This window comes from Lynx rufus, unplaced genomic scaffold (assembly GCF_022079265.1).
Source record: "Lynx rufus isolate CCGP_SWC_20201006 ecotype Redwood Valley unplaced genomic scaffold, mLynRuf1.p SCAF_2, whole genome shotgun sequence".
Classification (NCBI taxonomy): domain Eukaryota; kingdom Metazoa; phylum Chordata; class Mammalia; order Carnivora; family Felidae; genus Lynx; species Lynx rufus.
Window position 1 is genome coordinate 167,464,349 of NW_025814834.1, and position 18,860 is coordinate 167,483,208.

The 18,860-nt window shown below is 39.0% G+C and overlaps 1 protein-coding gene across 1 annotated transcript in view; it reads right to left on the bottom strand.

Annotated features, from left to right (window-relative positions):
• SGIP1 (SH3GL interacting endocytic adaptor 1) overlaps positions 1-18,860 on the bottom strand; it is a 136,675-nt gene that overhangs the window by 64,841 nt on the left and 52,974 nt on the right. Inside the window, exons 7-12 of the mRNA XM_047082345.1 lie at positions 17,062-17,073; positions 11,939-11,950; positions 8,735-8,759; positions 7,742-7,793; positions 6,353-6,438; positions 2,972-3,064 (exon numbers count right to left, since the gene is read on the bottom strand). Coding sequence (XP_046938301.1) covers positions 2,972-3,064; positions 6,353-6,438; positions 7,742-7,793; positions 8,735-8,759; positions 11,939-11,950; positions 17,062-17,073 — 280 coding nt within the window. The remainder of the gene's footprint in view (positions 1-2,971; positions 3,065-6,352; positions 6,439-7,741; positions 7,794-8,734; positions 8,760-11,938; positions 11,951-17,061; positions 17,074-18,860) is intronic.

The window sequence follows — 18,860 nt, forward strand, 5'->3', positions numbered from 1 at the left end:
TTATGCTAATAAGAATTTGTCAAAAGAATGTCAGATAATGACAATGTCTTCACTTTATTTATTCATTCCTTTCTGGGACGAACTTCTCGCACCAACAAAGTTCTGTATCCTGTACTAGGAACTAGGGGCAAAGGGCTAAATAAAAGAAGCCTCTGTCCTCAAGGAATTTATGAATGAATGGATGAATATCATGTTAACAGATGATTACAATCCAGGGGTGGTCAAGGAAATGAGAATTATCTTGGTGGAAGCTCAGATGAGGGGGTTTTTAATGTAGTCAAGATAGTATTGCCTAAGTTGAGTCTGGAAAGATTTCTCAAAGTCATATATCTTAGGGGCGCCTCGGTGGCTCAGCTGGTTAAGTGCCCAACTCTTGATTTTGGCTCAGGTCATGATCTCACAGTTGTGAGATCAGACTCTACTGTTTAACATTCTCTCTCTTCTCCCTCTTCCTCTGCCCCTCTCTCCCCTCAAAAAAAAGTCACACATCTTAAATTTTAGTATATTTTTGAATGTCTGAAGCAATATGATTTGGAGCAAGGAAGAATACGTAGATTCCCTTGGTAAAAATTATGGCTAAACAAAACCCTTCAGATAGAAAAAGTATTATATTACTGCCCCAACCCAGAGATTCAACCTTCTGAACTAGACTTGTCATTTTGAGGGCAAAGTTAGGGATTACTATTTCAACAGGTACATTTTTTTGTCTTATTCTTTCTTTCTTTTTAAAAAATGTTTATTTTTGGAAGAAAGAGAATGCGAGCAGGGGAGGGGCAAAGATCGGGGGCGGGGGGGTGGGGTGGGTTACAGAGGATCGCTGACAGCTTCGGCGCTGAAAAAGCACACCCGAACTCACAAGTCCTGAGATCACGACCTGAGTCAAAGTCTGACGCTCAACCGACTGAGCCACCCAGGAGCTCCTTATTCTTTCTTTAAATGTATGGTTTCCTGTCACCTGCTACATTTAGTAGATTCAAAGAGTTCACACTAATCTCATAAACCAGTGAATCTGAATGTGGCCCAATCTTTCATAACCTAAAAGCAGAGTGGGTCAGCTGGGCCCTGGCTGGAGAGCTCTTACAGTATCCTCTCCCTGCCTGCATTAAAAAGAGCCCCTCTGTGTCACTCCACCCTCACTTGACTTCATTTAATTTCAGAAAGCATCCCATCTTTCTATACACCAGGCATGGCTGACAGCTACCATCCTAAAGCCCAGAAATACCTGGTTCCTAATCTTAGTTATGAGCTTCTGAAAACTACACCTCAAACAGATTGTGTTTTTCTACAGAAGCTGAGAGTCCATCAGGGGCTCTGTTTTTGATTAAGGTTCTCCGCAAAAATTGAGATCATCATCAATAAAAATACACAAAATACCATAAGAGCCTAATAATGTAAAATAGCAAATTCATGCTGCAACCATGAAATGAGCAAACTTATGCAATACATCTCGATTATACAATAGCCTTTGCTGTGCTAAGTGTAACCACAGCACATAAAACTCATAAAACTCTAAAATGTCAATAGTTGGTCTTAAAATCAATACATTATCTACATAAACATTTCATTTATGGACTTTCTTGGCATCTAGGAAAGGTTTTCTAGGAATAATCTGGATGGCTCAGTTTCTAAAGAAAGCTTTTCAAGGAAGTTAGAGCTTTTTCACTGGCTTTGTTTCCCAGTAGCAGAGAGAAACATTCAAAATCACACCACTGGGGTTCAAATTCTCCCAAAAACACATCTTTGAAAGTTTAGACGTTTAAAATAGTTATTGGTGATGCTGTTTTTCCTATCCTGTTTTATGAGGGAAATACCTTTGGAAGGACTGGATCACCTGGTTTCATAGCACTAATCCCAGTAAACAACCTCTGGGACTTTGATCAGGAATCTCCTCGGTTAATTCCTATGATTATTTTTAAGACCCATAATGCAGAGCCCTGGGAAGGCTGAACTGGTAAAGTATTAATTGGTGTATATATAGTATTAATTTCCCACAAAGGAAAAATATTCTCTGCATCCCATCTCACCACCAAACATCTTTTTCTGAGACCCAATTTTCTTCCTACAGTCATTTTAAAGAGTACTTTCCACAAGCACATATGCTATGGGAAGTTTACTGAAATGAGAACTCAAGAAATCCATCAAGTGGGTGGCTTGACTGAATGAACAATCCATTCAGGCCAAATAGCTCAACCCACCACAGGTGAAGGGCTATCAGCATCTTCAGGAGAGGGTGGGGGGTAGGGGGCGTGCTGAGATAGCATCGCTGATGGCCCTGCTTTAAGACAAGTTTGCCCTGACCTCCTATCTCAGCTTCCCACCAAATAGCATCATTTCTCTTGCTCTCCATTATCCCTCTTTCTTCTCAATGTGTCCTTTCTGTTCTATGCATCCTCCTTGTCCTGTAGGACTAGCAGAGACTATCTGACTTGTTCACTTCTGTGTTGTGTGATAGTCCAGTACCTGGAGCATGGTAGATTCTCTAGCTTACTTGCTTCTCTCTCTTCTGTATGCATGGTGAATGAATGAATGAACAAGCCTATAGGATGTCAGAAGAGGCTGTGATTCAAAGTTCATAATTTTATTATATTATTCCTGCCTTGACAAACTGCCCTAGACCCCTTTACCTCTAAAGCCTATTAGAATAACCTCTTTTCTAGGGCGCCTGTGTGGCTCAGTTAAGCATCTGGTTCTTGATATTGGTTCAGGTCATGATCTTGGAGTCGTGGAATTGAGCCCCATGTCAGTTTGCACTGAGCATGGAGCCTGCTTGGGATTCTTCCCTGTTCCCCCCCTCCCCAACTCATTCTCTCTCTCTCTCTCTCTCAAAATAAACTTAAAAAAAGAATAACATCTTTTCTTAATATTATACAATCCAAGTGTTGCTTATGTACTTTCTAAGAGTTGCTTAATTTCACTATGCAGACAGTAAAATGAGTCACTTATTTTTCCAGACAGAGCAGACACAACTTACTTCCAGTGGGAAAAGGCCTTGTTAACTTTGGCGACTCGATGCTTGGATTAATTGGTTGGCCTGAACCCCATATCTCAGGCTGATCTAAAAGAACTGGAAACATAAAAAGAAAATTTCCCAGGGTGAGTCCAAAAAAGAAACATTCCTGGATTTTAGAACTTAAAATGTTAGTTTAAAGATGAGCTTCACAAAATTATCTCCCTATTGTCTTAGTCCTAGCAAAGTAATTTAGAAGTGTGCTGGTTCTCATTCTTTTCAAGCAAAGAATGGAAATGGCAGCGGTGTGTGTGTGTGTGTGTGTGTGTGTGTGTGTGTGTGTGTCTGTGTGTCTGTGTCTGTGTGTGGTGAGGGTGAGGGTGTCTGTGTGTGCACACATAGCTAAATAAAATCTTTCAAAATACAGTATCTGCATTTTCTTCCTGGTTGGTCACTTAAGGACATTCTGAATGTTAGTACATGTACTGGCTCTGTTTTGGGCACCCATTTGAAGGTCCAGGCATTAATCCCATCCATGCATGTTCATTTCAAGTTGGTTTATTTAAAGTTTGGTATGAATATGCTTCAAAAATGAAAATGCCTGGGTTCTGTAGAGTGGTTCATATCTTTAAAGGATAGTACAGGGTCTTTAAATAAACCTTTTATGGCATCCTAAAGAGAAATGAAATTACCCTAAAAATGTTTGGTAAATATCTTAAGAGAACCAACAAAATAAACAGGGGCTTCAACACCTAAAGTAAACCAGGGAAATTAGGTATTGGGCCTAACGACACTGAACCTAACGTAGCTTCCATTTCTTCTATCTTCTTGTTTTGATTTTTTTTATTGCTATGGTAACAATGTAAACAACTAGGTTTTCTCCATACATATCATTTGCCAGGATCTATGGAAGTACTGCTTGTAACTCATTATGTGGTAAAACACAGGCTGGGTGGTTAGTGGGCTATGAATTTGAATCCAGCCTCTAAGACTGTAGGAACGTGGTCCAGTCATTTCACCTCTGAGCTTCCCTTCCTTCTGTGTAGAGATAGTAAGAGCAATCCAAGAGTTACTAAAAGGATCACAAGAGATAATACATACAAATAAAACGTACACAAAATGCATGTAGCACACTTATCCCAAGGCCAGAATATTATTAAATATTCTAATCCTTACAACACCAGCCTGTGGTTGATTAGTGCCATTTTCAGTAGAAGAAGTAAAGACTAAAGGGATTAAATAATGTGCCCAAGAGCTACCTATTGGTAGCTGAGAGGGGCTGAGATCTGATCCTGGGCATGCATACATGACTCCAAAATACAAATTTTGTCCCCAGGCCTTATAAGTTAGTGACGGAAGAATCAATGAAATGCAGTGAGAGTGCATAGATATGAAAGGTTAAGTGCAGATATTGGAAGAGCAAGTGTGCGTGGGCAAATGCTGGAATTTTATAGAACTTTGGGGGATGAAACCACCTCAAGAAAAAGCAAGCCAGGCTCATGGACAAGGTCAGGTGTCTCTCCTCTCCACCACAAACACAAAGATGGTCTTGGTTATATTTTGCTTTAATATGAAAGCAAACATTCCCCAAAGATGTGGAGTAGCATTTTTTCCCCATGGATGTGATGGGGGACACCACCTCAATTTTCAAAGAACTGTTTTCTAGGGGCGCCTGGGAGGCTCAGTCAGTTCAGCATCAGACTCTTGATTTCAGCTTGGGTCATGATCTCACGGTTCATGAGATCAAGCTCCATGCTGGGCTCTGCACTGACAGCACAGAGTCTGCTTGGGATTTTCTCTTTCCCTCTCTCTCTACTCCTTCCCCCACACTCTCTCTCTCTCTCAAAATAAATAAACTTTTTTAAAAAAAGAACTGCTTTCTATTTTGTAAATCAGGTTTCCATACAGTTAGGGGATTCCTTTAATAGGTAGATTCAGATGCAACAAATCAAATCCCATCTTTAGTCACTATACAATTATGTCATGAAAAGGAAAAGTGATCATAGCTGAGTTAATAAGACAACTGATAACCCATCGCAAGGCCACCTTTATTTAGGGATTTTAAGTTGTAGACATTTAAATCCCTAAAGGCGTATTTAGGGATGTTCCTTATACATTTTCCTAACTGTATCATTGAAAAATATTTTGATGTGGTTGACTGCTAGCGGTCTTCCAGTGTCTATTCTCCGTTTCTTCTATAGTTAAGAAGTTCTAGCTGGCCGTATGGCACTAAATTCTTTCTGATTGGCTCTAGTTAAAGTGATGTCTGTCTCTTCCAGATTTTGCTTTCACGAGAATTGGCAGCGAATTCCACTGGTCCTCCCTGTCCTCCACCCCCTCTCCACTTTACTCTCACTGGGGGATGATGAGAGCTGGAGCAGCTCCCGTGGACCCAGACATGAAGACCATGTACTGAGAACAGCAGACCCACCCTACCATCCCTGTCTTGTTTACTTTGAGATTGTTAACATAAGACAGAAATAAAATTCTATATTGTTTAGCTCCCTATAATTTGGAGTCTCTTTGTTACTGTAGTTTAGTTTACTCATTATGCTTTCAAGTCCTGTTGTCCTCAACAGTTAAATTTTATTTCTTTGCCCAACGGTATAAAAAATAACATTTTATTATACATATACAACAGTGCTTTTAAATCAAATGATGTTTTTTAATAAAAACATCCCATATTACCAAACACAGACACTGGAGATGCATGCATTGTACGTAAATACATTTCAGGAATAGATTAGATCCCTTTAATAAAGAGTTTCATTTACGTCAGCAAGGTATACATTATTTATAGCCATCCAAAAAAGATGGTTAATTTTAAAAAGTTAAATATCTAATTCTAGGAATAAATGTTTAATGGGTAAACCCAATAAAAATGGCTGAGTTGATAATTTTTTCCACAACATTTTGCTTGTAAGTTGCTCAATGAGTCAAGGTCATTCCTGGGTCTTGAGCCTGCAAACAAGTCTGGTGAGCAGTCCAACTGACACCTCCAGTGACAAGGTGGAGAAGAGAGTAAATGTGGTCAGAGAGGCTAGATCACAGTGACAGTGACTGTGACAGGGAGTTTAAGGTCTTGGTCCACAACGATAACTGTTTGGACCCCAGGGCGCTTATTCCCTGACTTATTCCCAGTGATTCATATACATTTGCAGTAATTCTTACTGACCACTTTTGAGGAGTGAACTTGTTAACTATTTGATATTTCTGGAAGCAAGTTTTCAAATCCTAAAATACTAGAGGTTTACAAATGAAACTCTTACCCCCATAGCACACCTGGATCAGAACTTCTCTTTCACATGAGGATCTGATGGTACATGGCTCAAGACACACGCCTTTCCTCTAGGTAAGTTATACTTCAATGAAAAGAAAAATCTAAGAGACACACGTTTTGCCTACCTTCTGTCTTCTGTTCATCAAAAGCTGATTCTAATGGAGGACCAAAGAGGGGAGCAAGGGCCGTAGTGTCATCTGGAGGCTTTTTGCTAAATTACACCCATTAAAACAAAACATAGAGAAAGGGGATATTAATGCTAAAAATATATACAAGCTTTCAAATATTTTTCATGGCAAGGCAGATATATGTGTGCGTATTTGGGTACATACATAAGCATGTACGCAAGTTCCCATGGGGCCAGAAAGTATGTGTAAGAATGTCAGATGTACTATGGACGAGAGGATTGGTAGGAGATAAGATCCCTAGTTCTCATTGAGGGACCAACATAATGGTCCATTAGAAATAGTTGAGAAACTCTTTCAAGTCATCAAGATTCTCTATACTTAGAAGAGATAGTACGAGAGATAACAGTTTATTGCAAAGCATTTAGTTTCTTCAGATCTCAAATACCATTTATATTTGTCTGCATCACATCCCTGTATTGTAGCTAATGCAGTTTGTGATTAGTGAAAGTCAGTCATAGGTAGGTTAAACGAAAGGCACCCAGGAAGTTTGTGTTTGAAGAAGAAACTAGGTCTACTATTTTCTAATTTCCATACTCTCTCTCCAATCAACACTCACAAAGACTAGTTATAACCTCCTAATACCTTAAATAGAGCACATCTCAGAAAAAGAAGGACATTGAGAACTCAAGGGGAAGGGTGGAAATATGTTAAATTGTTATCCTTTCTCCTAATTATTACTTAAAATGATTATTAACAAAAGGCTGCAAAATCTTCATTTCTTCCCAGACTCTATTTCCCTCACTGATCCTGATGAGTTCTGTGTGTGCAATGGGAGTGAGAGGGGATGGGGTAGGGGGTCAGGAGGAGGGAAAATGAAAAGAATCCAGCTTTTAATAGAAATAGTAGTCTTTTTGGAAAACAATGCCCATTTGTACAATACTTAACTCAAAGAATAGACAATGCAAAATACAGCGTTTTGCCAAAAACAAAAAAGCAGAATAGATTCTTTTGGTATATGACAGGTGGAATGTATCATGAAATTGAAGCCAACTAAACAGGCTATTCTTCATAGGGAGATATAATCATATGTCAGATCAGCATTCCAAACATCAAAAGATCTGTTCATACAGACTTTCACTTTTGCATTAGTGAGGGGTCTGCACATTCTGATAGTCACTTTGGATGACTATACAGTTCTTCTGTAAGTGTCTGCCTCAGGCTGCACTTGTGAGAAACGATAATACCCTTGAATCATGCTATGGACTCACACATAAAAGCAGGCCCTTTATTAATACAAGTTGAAAGCTGAGCCTAAAGGAGATCTGCTTGATTGTTAACAATGTGTGATACCTTATATAAAACACAACTAATGTCTTCCATGCTCACCTCGTAAGTTCTGGAGTTGGTGTGGAACGCCTGGGTCTTGCCACTTCTTCACCTGATGTACAGGACAAAGAAACTTGGTAGGCATATTTTTACTATTCCTTTCTTATACATCTTATGAGCTATGTTTGGAAACACTTAGAGATTTACGTCCCACCAATAAGCAACTCAGTATGAAAATTTTGCAAAACAAACCCTCTACCCAGGCAATGCAACAGCCACATATCAGACATATGTAGTAGCATTTTATCTGGCATTTGCAAAACCTAATTAACCAAGGAATTACCATGATAAGCTGTCAAACAGAAGAGCTGTATACTGCAGAGTTTAGCTGAGTAGCCTACCATTCTTCAAATGTCTGCCGCCTTGAGCAGTCCTGCTTCCCAATTACCGTAAGAGAATACTAAGCCAGGCCATATGTACATAGTACAGGAATCCAGCATTCTTTGCCTGTTCTTTTCTTGAAATGCCAAGAAAATGTTGTATCTTTAACTAGCAGCCCTGAATTTAGAATTCCCTAGAATATGCTATATGCCGCAGAGGAAAATCATGCCCTGCATATATTATAACCTGTATCATATCACTCTGGGTGACTAAAATTTTTATATCAGATAACATTATGAATGGGTAAGTTGCATCTGCCTTCGATTCCTTCCGTCCCTCTCCTCTCCCCACCCCCACCAACAAACACACACTTAATTAAATCCATTTCTAAAGTCAGATGATACAGCAAGAGTTGACAAATATCGGAAGAAGGTAGCAATGCTTTTCCCAAACCATATTCATTTTCAGAATTTAAATATTAATTATTCAGGACCCACCAGGCCCCTTTATCATTACAAGATTTCTTTGCTGCAAAAGTAAAACATTTGTAAACCTTAAAAATCAAGCCCAAGAGTGTATAATTGAAATGTATACATATTTATGCTCCAAGATCCAAGGAACTATTTCTTCTTTTAAATTTTACTCTATTTCTGGTAGCTAGGATATACTTACTGGATAAGTTCCTTTTAATTGCACCCTAGAATTAGAAATAGACACTATAAGGTTTAAGACCACATATATGTTATGTACAATATGTATATTTCTGTCATTGCAATTAAACTGAATTCAGAAATGCAGATGGGGAAAAATGAAATTTTTCTCAGAATTGCATTCAAGTTGGAAATTGTAGACACACACATATAAATCAGTTTTTAATTTTACTCAAGGTTTATAGAGAGAAAGGAAGGGTAAATCATAAGTCTTCTGAACCAGAAAAACCCCTTACCTGGGTAGACTTGGTAAATTAAGCAAATATTGAACAGCTCAATTAAAAAAACAACCTTGAAGCCTATCAGACAAATAAATCCAAGTTTCGCATATGTTTGGTGTTTGAAAATTATAGAATGTATTGGGAGTATTGTCTGCTTTTATTAAGGTGGGGGAGGTCCATAAGTTGTTAGGAAAAAGTCATTAGTTTACTAATGTAATTTTTAAAGATATAAGTGGCAAATGTTATAGGGAAGGAAAACTTGGAGGCATTGCCACTGAATGGGCTGTTTTCATCAGGGAGCCAAGGAATTTCATTCTCCTCAACCGCCCTTTCCACCTCAATTTCTTTCACTTGTCTGCCATAGGGCCCACCAATCCACCAACTGAAAGTCATTCCTTTAGTTCCAGGCATTGTGGTACAATAGGAATGCAAACAGCCCTGGTAAGAATTATTGGAGAAGGTATGGTCTAGTTTTTATAATACCCTCGCAGAAACTTATAACAGAAACATTGATTACATAAAAAGTTTTGATTCAAAACTGCTGCGAAAGATTCTTAGCCTGGGGTGCTACCAGAAAAGTAGAGCCCTGGAAGGGTGGTATCATGGGCTTGGAAGGGCCTGCCTTAGGAGAATGAGGGGGACAGAGTGGGGGTGGGAAAGTGCAAGTATAAGAAAGTATTCCAAAGGGTATGACCATGTGTTTGGTGGCTGGTCACAGATACGTTCTCTTCTCTCAAATGGTAACATGAACAACTCAGGATCAGATGTAGGGCCTTTATAACAGATCCAGAAGAAACTTCTTACCTTCTTTCGTAAGGATTTCTCAGAATTTTCTGTCTCATTTTGAACTCATTTATGATACAGGAGCAGTTTCAATCTGAGCAAGATTTTACTAGATGTTTTCTAACGAATGGCTCAATCTTTCACTCTGCATTTCCTGGCTTGTCTTGCCTAATAATACAATCTGTGTGTATGTGCCATTATAGAGAATTATTCCATTGTTAGTAAAGATTTTTGAAATAGAGATTAACTTTATTTACTTTAGTAAATGAGCATTTTAAGTTAATATGTCTGATTGAGTTAATTTTTTTTTAATTAATAAACATTTAAATTAAATACAGTCATTTAAATCAGCTACAGTCATTATGGGAGTTTGGATACAAGTTGGTTTTCGGAAAATAAGACTCTGTAGACAAAAACAATAAGAGGACAAATTGTTTAAATGGAATTAAAATGTTGTTCTAGGTTTTGGAGCCTCAGAGAGTCAGGTTTTATGGGTCTGAAGTAAAGATTCCCAGGCTCTACTTCCTAGTAGTTGATCACGAGGTTGGCACTGAAGGAACAGAATTCTCCTAGAATTGTTAGACCTGAAACCCAAGAGACAGGGGACTCCTGAGGCTGTATCGAGGACCTTTTGGTCTCTCTATCCTACCTCTTCCATTAAAAATGTAATACTCATGAAACCAAACAAGGTACAAAGCTTCTTTTGTATTCATTGGTTCTCGGTGTATCAATTCGTTACTAGACGTTCATTGTTGAGAGGGAGTAAACAAGAAGCCCCTTTAACATTTTATTAAATACTCCTCATAAGTGAACCATCACCAGTTAAGTGCAAGCAAGATATGGCAGAGATGGGCAAGAAGACTCTGTTGTATAGAAATTAGGAAGAATAATATCAATTTAGAAAGGAACAGATATTCGAATGATCAGCAGCAACAGAAAAGAAAGTCCCATTGTCAGCTGGATCCCGCATACAGCTCTTTGATGGCCTTGAAGTTGCAGCGTGGCAATCTAGAGCAAGGTTAAGGCTATGTCGACCACACAAACCACATTCAGGAGAAAGCCCATTGAGTTAAAAACTCTTCTCCTTCCCAAGTGACCACATTTTCCTCTTTTTAACGATTGTCCTTACATGTAGACTGTGAATAAATCGCCTTCATTTTAAATTAGTTAATTCCTTCTTTTTCCTTAAAAAAAAAAAAAAGAGAGTAACTTGTCATAATCTCAGATGTCACCTAACTGTTGGGTAGGAATCAGCCACACCTGAATAGCAGTCCCTGGAGGTGTTATCTTTGATCATCGGCTATGTGATTTAAACAGAGAACCACCAGCTTGTCAGCTGAGCCAGAGGATTGGCCCCAAATAATAACCAATTGATCAAATTGGCATGTGCTCACAGAAGGGATTTCAGAGGGCACTGTTTTCAGTTCCATTTCCTCTCTCAAGGCAGATGGGGGTCATTTCAAACAAAACAAGGACCCTACTTTTTACTTTAAATTCATCATACATTTCAATCTGAGAAAAATGACTGATTTTTCACTTTGAGCAACGCAAACTAATACTGATTTGTCTTCATTGATGAAATACAGACTTATGTGATAACCTAGGAGTATTGACCTGAAAACATGTCTCTTCCTCCCAAGATGGAAATTATGATTATATATTATTAGGTATCAGTGTATACTGACCAACATAGATTATAGACCAGGAGCTTACTTCAAATTCAGGGTTAAAAACAATGTGGCTTAAAAATTGTTTCCTTACTTTCTTCATAGCTTTCTTATTCTTTATTATCACTTTGCTGTAAACTTCTATGGTGCTTTTTGGCCAGTCTCCAGGCCTTGCATACACACACATCCATAACCACGCCTGCACACACACACACACACACACACACACACACGCACGCACACACACATTTTTCAAATTTAGCACTAGGGTTGGGATACTTATGTATTAATTTAGTTTGTTATGGAAAAGTGCTCTGATAATCTTAAAATATCTTGACACTTATATGATCAGTGGCTTCCAACCAATAAATATAATTCATCTGCTTCATTCGTTTTGGGTCATCATAAATTTAATGGGAAGCCAAACCTGGCCACCTGGCCTTGGCAACAATTTTCTCTATACATGTTTAAGGTAAAAATGTTGAGAGTTCTTACCGGGCTGCGCCTCTGTGATCAGCAAAAAGGAAGAGAGAACAGATACCTAGTCAGAGAATGATGGATCAGTCAACAGGCTTGGGTAACAGAAGATTTCATAAACAGCCAACCAAACATACACTCCAAGTAATCAGGCCAAAGAAAGACAGGCAGTCATCATGCCTGTGGCTTATTTAAACCATGAAGAGGTTTTGGAGAACCTTACAGAGAAGCTATCTGTGATACAACATAGCTTTGTTAATGGGGTGTACTATTTCAGTGAAGTGTACAAAAGAAAAAAGACAGAAAATACAAGACAATTTCACTGACAGCTTTTAATGTTTTGTCATAAGGTGTTTCTCTCCAGATTATTTGGGGAGGAGGTTTTAGAGACTAGGTACTATAGAGAAAAGTGTTTCCCACACAACAGGGTGTTAGCAAACACCATAGATATAATGTATTTCCCATGTGATTTGCACTAAATTGGAGCCTCCCCACATCAGACAGTAGGATTAGAAAGACCTCTTGTTTGCCTGGCTCTTCTCTTTGATATCCTATGGAATGAGTGTTGGTGAGGACTTTTTTTTTTTGAAGTGTCCGTTCTTGGCCTGGTGATTTGGGCAGTCTCTACCAACGGGTAGGAATGTGACGGAAAAGACGAGGAGCCCCTGACAAGCACAGATGGCAGTAAGGAAAACTGTCCAGCATCAGTAGAACAATGGTGGACCAGATGTTGTCTGTAAGAACACAACCAGCAGACATACGTCTTCTCTCCGTCACTTCTCAAACCTGGTTTATGGCTGCTATCAATTTACCCCAACAAACTCTGATTACTCTCCCTCTTTAGGGTTTTTCCACAGTAACAATAGTGACTGTGATGTTAGTAGGGAAAGAGGTTTTTCTCAGAGTTTTGGTTTCAAAATATGGGCTACCCCATGAAGTTACTAGAGGTTATCTGTGACCTAGTATTGCCCAAATCCCCAAATCCAGGCCGGAAGTGCAAATACGTAAGTATCCAGAAGGTTGCTCAGATGAAGAGGATGGTTCTACTCTCTGGAGGGTGGACAGGAAACAAGCCTCTAGCGTTTTATACCTGGGAGGCCTCCATGGATATCTGGTCCAACTGCCTTTTTGAAAAAGAGGGGAAAGTGAGGCTCTGAGACACACAGCTAGTAAATGGGTAGAGCCGGAGACAGAGTTTAGGTCTCTGGTCTCATTCTTACTTTACATCGTCGGAGGGCTCCTAAAGCAGAGGACCATGAATGCTTACTTCCTGTCTTGAATGTTTTGTGACAAAACTCATCACTTTGAACATGGTTACTCTAGTCATTTTTACTTATAATATTTGAGACTTTCTCATATGCCTTACGTTCCAGGTTCTGCTCCATATTTTTCTCACCTTTCTTATAAATTTGTCTATATGCGTGTACATAATTTACATAAAATCAAAAAGTCCCCTTATGAATATGTATTTCTAGGCTTAAATTCTTTTATTGACTAATTCATACTGTGTTTTGAGAGGAATTCACTAATGAAAATTTAGATTTTATAATTCTTTTAATGACCAGACTAAAATTCTTCTCTAAGAAAAAATGTGGGAATTTATGATTTTAGCTTCAATTTTATGGCAAACAATTCACTTTTAAAGGTAGCATAAACTACAGCAAAGAGGAGATTAAAAGTGACACAAATTTCCCTAAGATGAAATTATGAAAAGTAATGTAAAAATAAAATGCAGATTGTACCCATACAGAGGCAGAGCCTTACATACAAAGAAACTTTATTAAGATTATAGAGAACACTTTTCAAAATAATTTCAATTACATTAATCTCCCCAAATTAAGTCATATCTTAATTCCCAATGAGTGAAAAACCTGTATTTTTAATCAACAGTTCCTGCTCTTATTTTTTTTTCTAGTGAAAGACAACATCATAAGATAGCATTTCAGAAGGTCCGCTTGCAAAATGCCTTCATCTGGGAAAAGCTGTTCAAGTTCATGCAGTCACAAGCTTATCATCCAGAATCGAGAAGACCCAGCTAGAAGCTGTGGAGAGGTCAGACCCAGAAAGCCTCACAGTCCATACTTAAGAGCTATTTGAAACCTTCAAAAGAAAAATATTCTACACGTCAGATTGAAGGGCTTCATATATGTTAATTGTCACCATTAAGGTGCGTAACGCAGCTGTATATTGGTTCTGCTGAACAACAATTCTGACAGCAAAATGTGTATGAGCCAGGAGAGAAGGGCCTCTGTTAAAAGTTTTACTTTACTCTTCCTCATTTCCCAAGAACGTTGAAGCCTTTAGCCTTCTACCTTTGCTCTACCAATATATGGAACTAGCTTCAAAGGTGGAAGGAAACTCATTCGTGTCTGGTCTCGATAGATTCTATAAGCTGAACACTATGCGTTGAGCGGCAAACTCAGATGGGTGCAGGGCAAGGAGCGGGGTGCTGTCTGTAAGGGCACGTGTCTTTCACAAAGCTTTGGTGAACTCGCCACCAGTCGGGTGCACCCACGCCTGCCCTGCAAAAATGTGGGCCTACTGCTGCCAGATCTTCAGAGAAGTGGCACATCCGGATTTTTTTTTTTTTAAATTTCAAACATCCTGGCTTTTAAATGTGAGCTAAAGTTGTTTTTAACTACACAAGCAAACAAAACACTTATTCCGTTGTTCAGAACCTGCAGGTGGCCAATTTGTCACTGATTGCAGGCTTCGGGGTCTCAAATAATAAGCTCTCAGTAGATTTTATCTACTGTTCTTATTACTTCACCTGATAACTCAAACAGGGACTTTGCAATTGGTCTATTCATTTTCTGAACAGTTTTCCTTTGTTCCTATTTAAATATTAATTACTCAATTCCTAGATTTCTCTTGATCTTCTGACACATTCTGGAGAAGGTTTTGGAAACATTTTATTATTCCCTCTACTTTTCTGAAAAGAGATAGTTCTGACTTTGTACTTGAGGCTATTTTCAAAGTGGGCATACACTAATAATTTGTGATTTGGTCACTAGAATGAAGACTTTGGTTAGAACATGTTGTATTTCTAAAATGCATATAGTTTGCAACATGAATATGCTTTCCTAAAATAATGTTTCAGCCTGTGTCCTCACAGTTTCCACAGTGTCCTTATTCCACACTAGCTTTGCTTTGTTATTTTTTGCACAAAAGGATTAATTTAAATTCAGCCTACTAGGATACCTTAGTCGTAGCCAATGCGAGTGTTTTAAGATATTTATAAAAAGAAGTAACCAAACACAATATGTCTTGCTCATCAAAATCACTAAATCAGCCTCAGTTTTTGAAGCTTTACAACGTCCTCATTTGCTAAATTCAGTGCTCTGTGGAACCAGAGGAAAATGCGTGAAAAGCTACAAAGCACCAAACAAATATTTTTATACAGGCTAGCCACAGCAAATTCAGTGATTCATGTTAGAGCATTTTCTAGGAAAGAATTAGAATATGTGATCATTATGCTTATTATTTTGATTCCAGCCAATATTCTTACTTGCTTTTAAATGCTTATGGTGAAGGCCAGCTATCGGGCAAACACTTCTCCCCCACCCCCACCCCTTGTAGGTGTTTGTGTATATTTAAATTTGTTCCACTGAATACCTATCATATCCAATAGGACTTGGTTGAGATGATGTTCTGAATCTCCATTTGGGAAGAGAAACAAACAGCCTGCTGGATGTCATTAAGACTCGACCAGATTGAGCAATCCATAAAATGGGCATTTCCAAAGGAAAATGAGGCAAGGAAATGGGAGGGGGATTCACCCTTAGAAACAAACAGCTCACAATGAAAAGGGTTACTTGGCTGTGAGGGTTAATGGCTATGAAGACAATAGGATGGAAACCACTGAGGAACAGGGCATTTTTAAGACACCGCAGGTCAACTTCAGGCCACATGATTCAGTAACATTTGAACTGGCCAAATTTAGATAATTCAGAGAAAGACTCAAGGTCAAGAATAAGCACAACTGGCAAAATGTAAAGAAAGGCTACTAAAGCATACCAACACAATTGTATGCCACAAAGATGTGATACACACTTGACTCTCAATTACTCAGAGGTGGGCCATTCATCTTAGTATGAGCCATAGTGATAATAACAAGTGCTTATTTATTTTTAGAAACGAGAAGACATTGGGTTCATATTTTGATAAATTGTAATATTTTGATCTCCTTTTTTGTTCTTCTGTGTCTTCCACTTCTCCTCCCTCCTATCACCCGGACCTCCCAAAAGTGTGGTACCCTGCAGGTGGTACGGAGACTGCCAGGATGGGGGCAAAGGACAGGATGACACGTTACAACACTTATTGCAGTGTCCACTTAGGTGAGGTAAGTACAACCAACCACCAGCCCCTTCTCGGTGCTCATTAACATGGAAACAGCATTTCCATATTTTCTAGTCAGCCATGTATCAGCATCCTGGGAACGTGTTCCCAATACACCAGGCAACTGAGAAGAGAACGGCAAATTTTTTTTTTTTTTTTTAGTGGCTCTGTTTCATTGTTGTCCTAAAATAAACAATGATGTAGGTACATCATAGCAGATTTTTGCTGCCACTAAAAATCACCCACTGATACTAAAAAGGACTGTGGAAGAGTTGTTTTGCACTTTATAAAAGATCCTCTTTTTTAATTTCTGACAACTCCAGAAGGGGACATTTTTCTGATGAGATGAAAAATAAAATAAAAAAGACCCTTTCCTAGGCCAGCTTCAGAAGCCTTCATTCACGGATGCTATCGTGTTGTGCATTAAACAAGAAATTAACTTAACAAAGTGTTTGCCTAGCTTATGGTATGTATGTGTAGCCTGACTAATCCAAGCAGAAGCTGCAATAAATAACACTTAATACCTAAAATATTTGATCACATGCCTGTTTTTGAGGCAGACATAGATCTTTACAAAATTACCCTGTGGCCCTTAATAACAGGCTTGTAAAATCACTTAGCAACCAACTTCCTTTACTCTGCACGGGGCATAATTAAGCCTTGTCCTCGTTCACAAAGGTTTGTTTTTAAAATTCAAAATCTTGTTTAGGTGTTAAACACAGTCAATCATTGGATATGCAGATGATGAAAGTGAACAGAATAAATAACGTTTGGCCAAAATGTGGAAAGGACTTATTCCTTACCGGACTTTTCCTCTAAAAAGCGTAGCATGAGGAGGAAAAAGAAGAGAAAAATGAGAGAAGTGAAAAGTATTTTCAAGAAGAAGCAGGTCAAGCCTCAGAACAACCTCACTTAAAGCAGCTCTCAAGGAATTGCTCTTCTAATGGTTTCCCCTGGGTGTGTGACACAGTCATTCCTATGCCACTGGCTCTGGCTTGAAGAACGGAAGAATGTGGCACCCCAAAATATGCTACTTTGGTATATTGATCACTATGAACTGCAAGCATTTGAAAACGGTAAATGCAGGGAGATGCTTTCTCTGAACAACCCTCATCTGTCTAAAGATAAAGCCTCCAAAAGAATTGTCATCAATCCCCTTCCCAGGGGTGTTATCAATCAGGAAGGATTGACTCATACCATGGAGAGGAAACCAGAGGTGGATCCCACGCCCTGACAACTTTGTCACAAACTATTCTTTCCGTCTATTCTTGTAAGAGCTCTTTTACCTTTCCTAAAGATCAGACACTCTCCCTTCAGAGGCCTACATCCCCTCCCCTAATTCAGAAATCTAAAGCCACCTCTTTGACTTACTTATTTTTCCTGGGTGTCTCCCATGGATACAGGAAGTCTCCCATGTATACACTTGTTAATAGACTTTGTTTTTCTCTTATTAACCTGTCTTTTTGTTAGAGTCCCAGCTGAAAGCCTATGTGGGTAGAGATAAAGTTTTGCCTTCCCTGTAAGTTCCAGCTGTAGAGGGCATTGGCGTGGCCTTCATTTGAGCACATTGTAACCTCTCTTTTGAATGCTTTTGTCAAATAGCTTTTATCAAATAGATGTGTGCCTTGAAGATAGAAAATTATGCTTTGTGATTTGGAAGGTGGCATAATTGCAATGCAGCTGAGCATGGTCATAAAACTAATACATGAGATTATCCAGAAACTCCAGTTTTGTCAGGGAACCCGGTACCCATCATCTTCTCTCAAGATACCCTGGCTAGAATCACCAGTTCTTTCATCCCATATTTTATGTCTCCCCACTCCCCACGGACATTAGCAAATTACTTTCCTGGTGAGTGGTTGCTGGCCCCTCAGAATGCTCTTTTATTTCCTGGGCAACTGTCTTGGTGAGGGCCTCATGTCTGGCTGACGGTAGAGCTCCACTGGCCTTGTATACGCACTTCCTGGCTGATGGTCCTATTTCCAGTTTTATCTCCTAAATTCATCCTCTGCTCTACCTCCAGAATTATTTTTCAAAATAGTGAAGTGAATGTATTACTCTGCCCTTCAAAAACCTCCCAATCATACAAAAATTAGAACGCATGCTCCATTCTATGTCAGTTAGGCCTTCACGATGGGCTCCAATTTACCCTCACATCTTCACCTTCCACCGCTGTTCTGCATGAAGCTCAACTTAACCTTGGAGACTCCTGGTCATCTGAATGTTCGCTCCACTCACACACTTCCCTGCCTTCTGCTCAGGCTGCCTCTGTAGACTTCGAGGCCTTCTCCTTCTCCCTCAATTACAATTTTACTTATTCTTTAAGGTCAGGACCTTTTCTTCCATTGAGGCCTTCTCCAATGTTCCCTGTCAAAATCAGTTGTTCCCTTCTCTGGTTTGATCACAACACATTCCTTTTGTTCAAAAGAACAAACTCATGTTGAAGGTTTTTCTGCTTGCCTGGCATTTATTAGCCTCAGAAAAACCAAGGTACGCATTGCTAGCATATTTTTTGCAGTTCTTATTTTGTCCTGTTTTATTTAGGTGTCTCCACTCGATTATTAACTCACAGTAATGGTCATGAGTGGACTCTCTCTGGTCC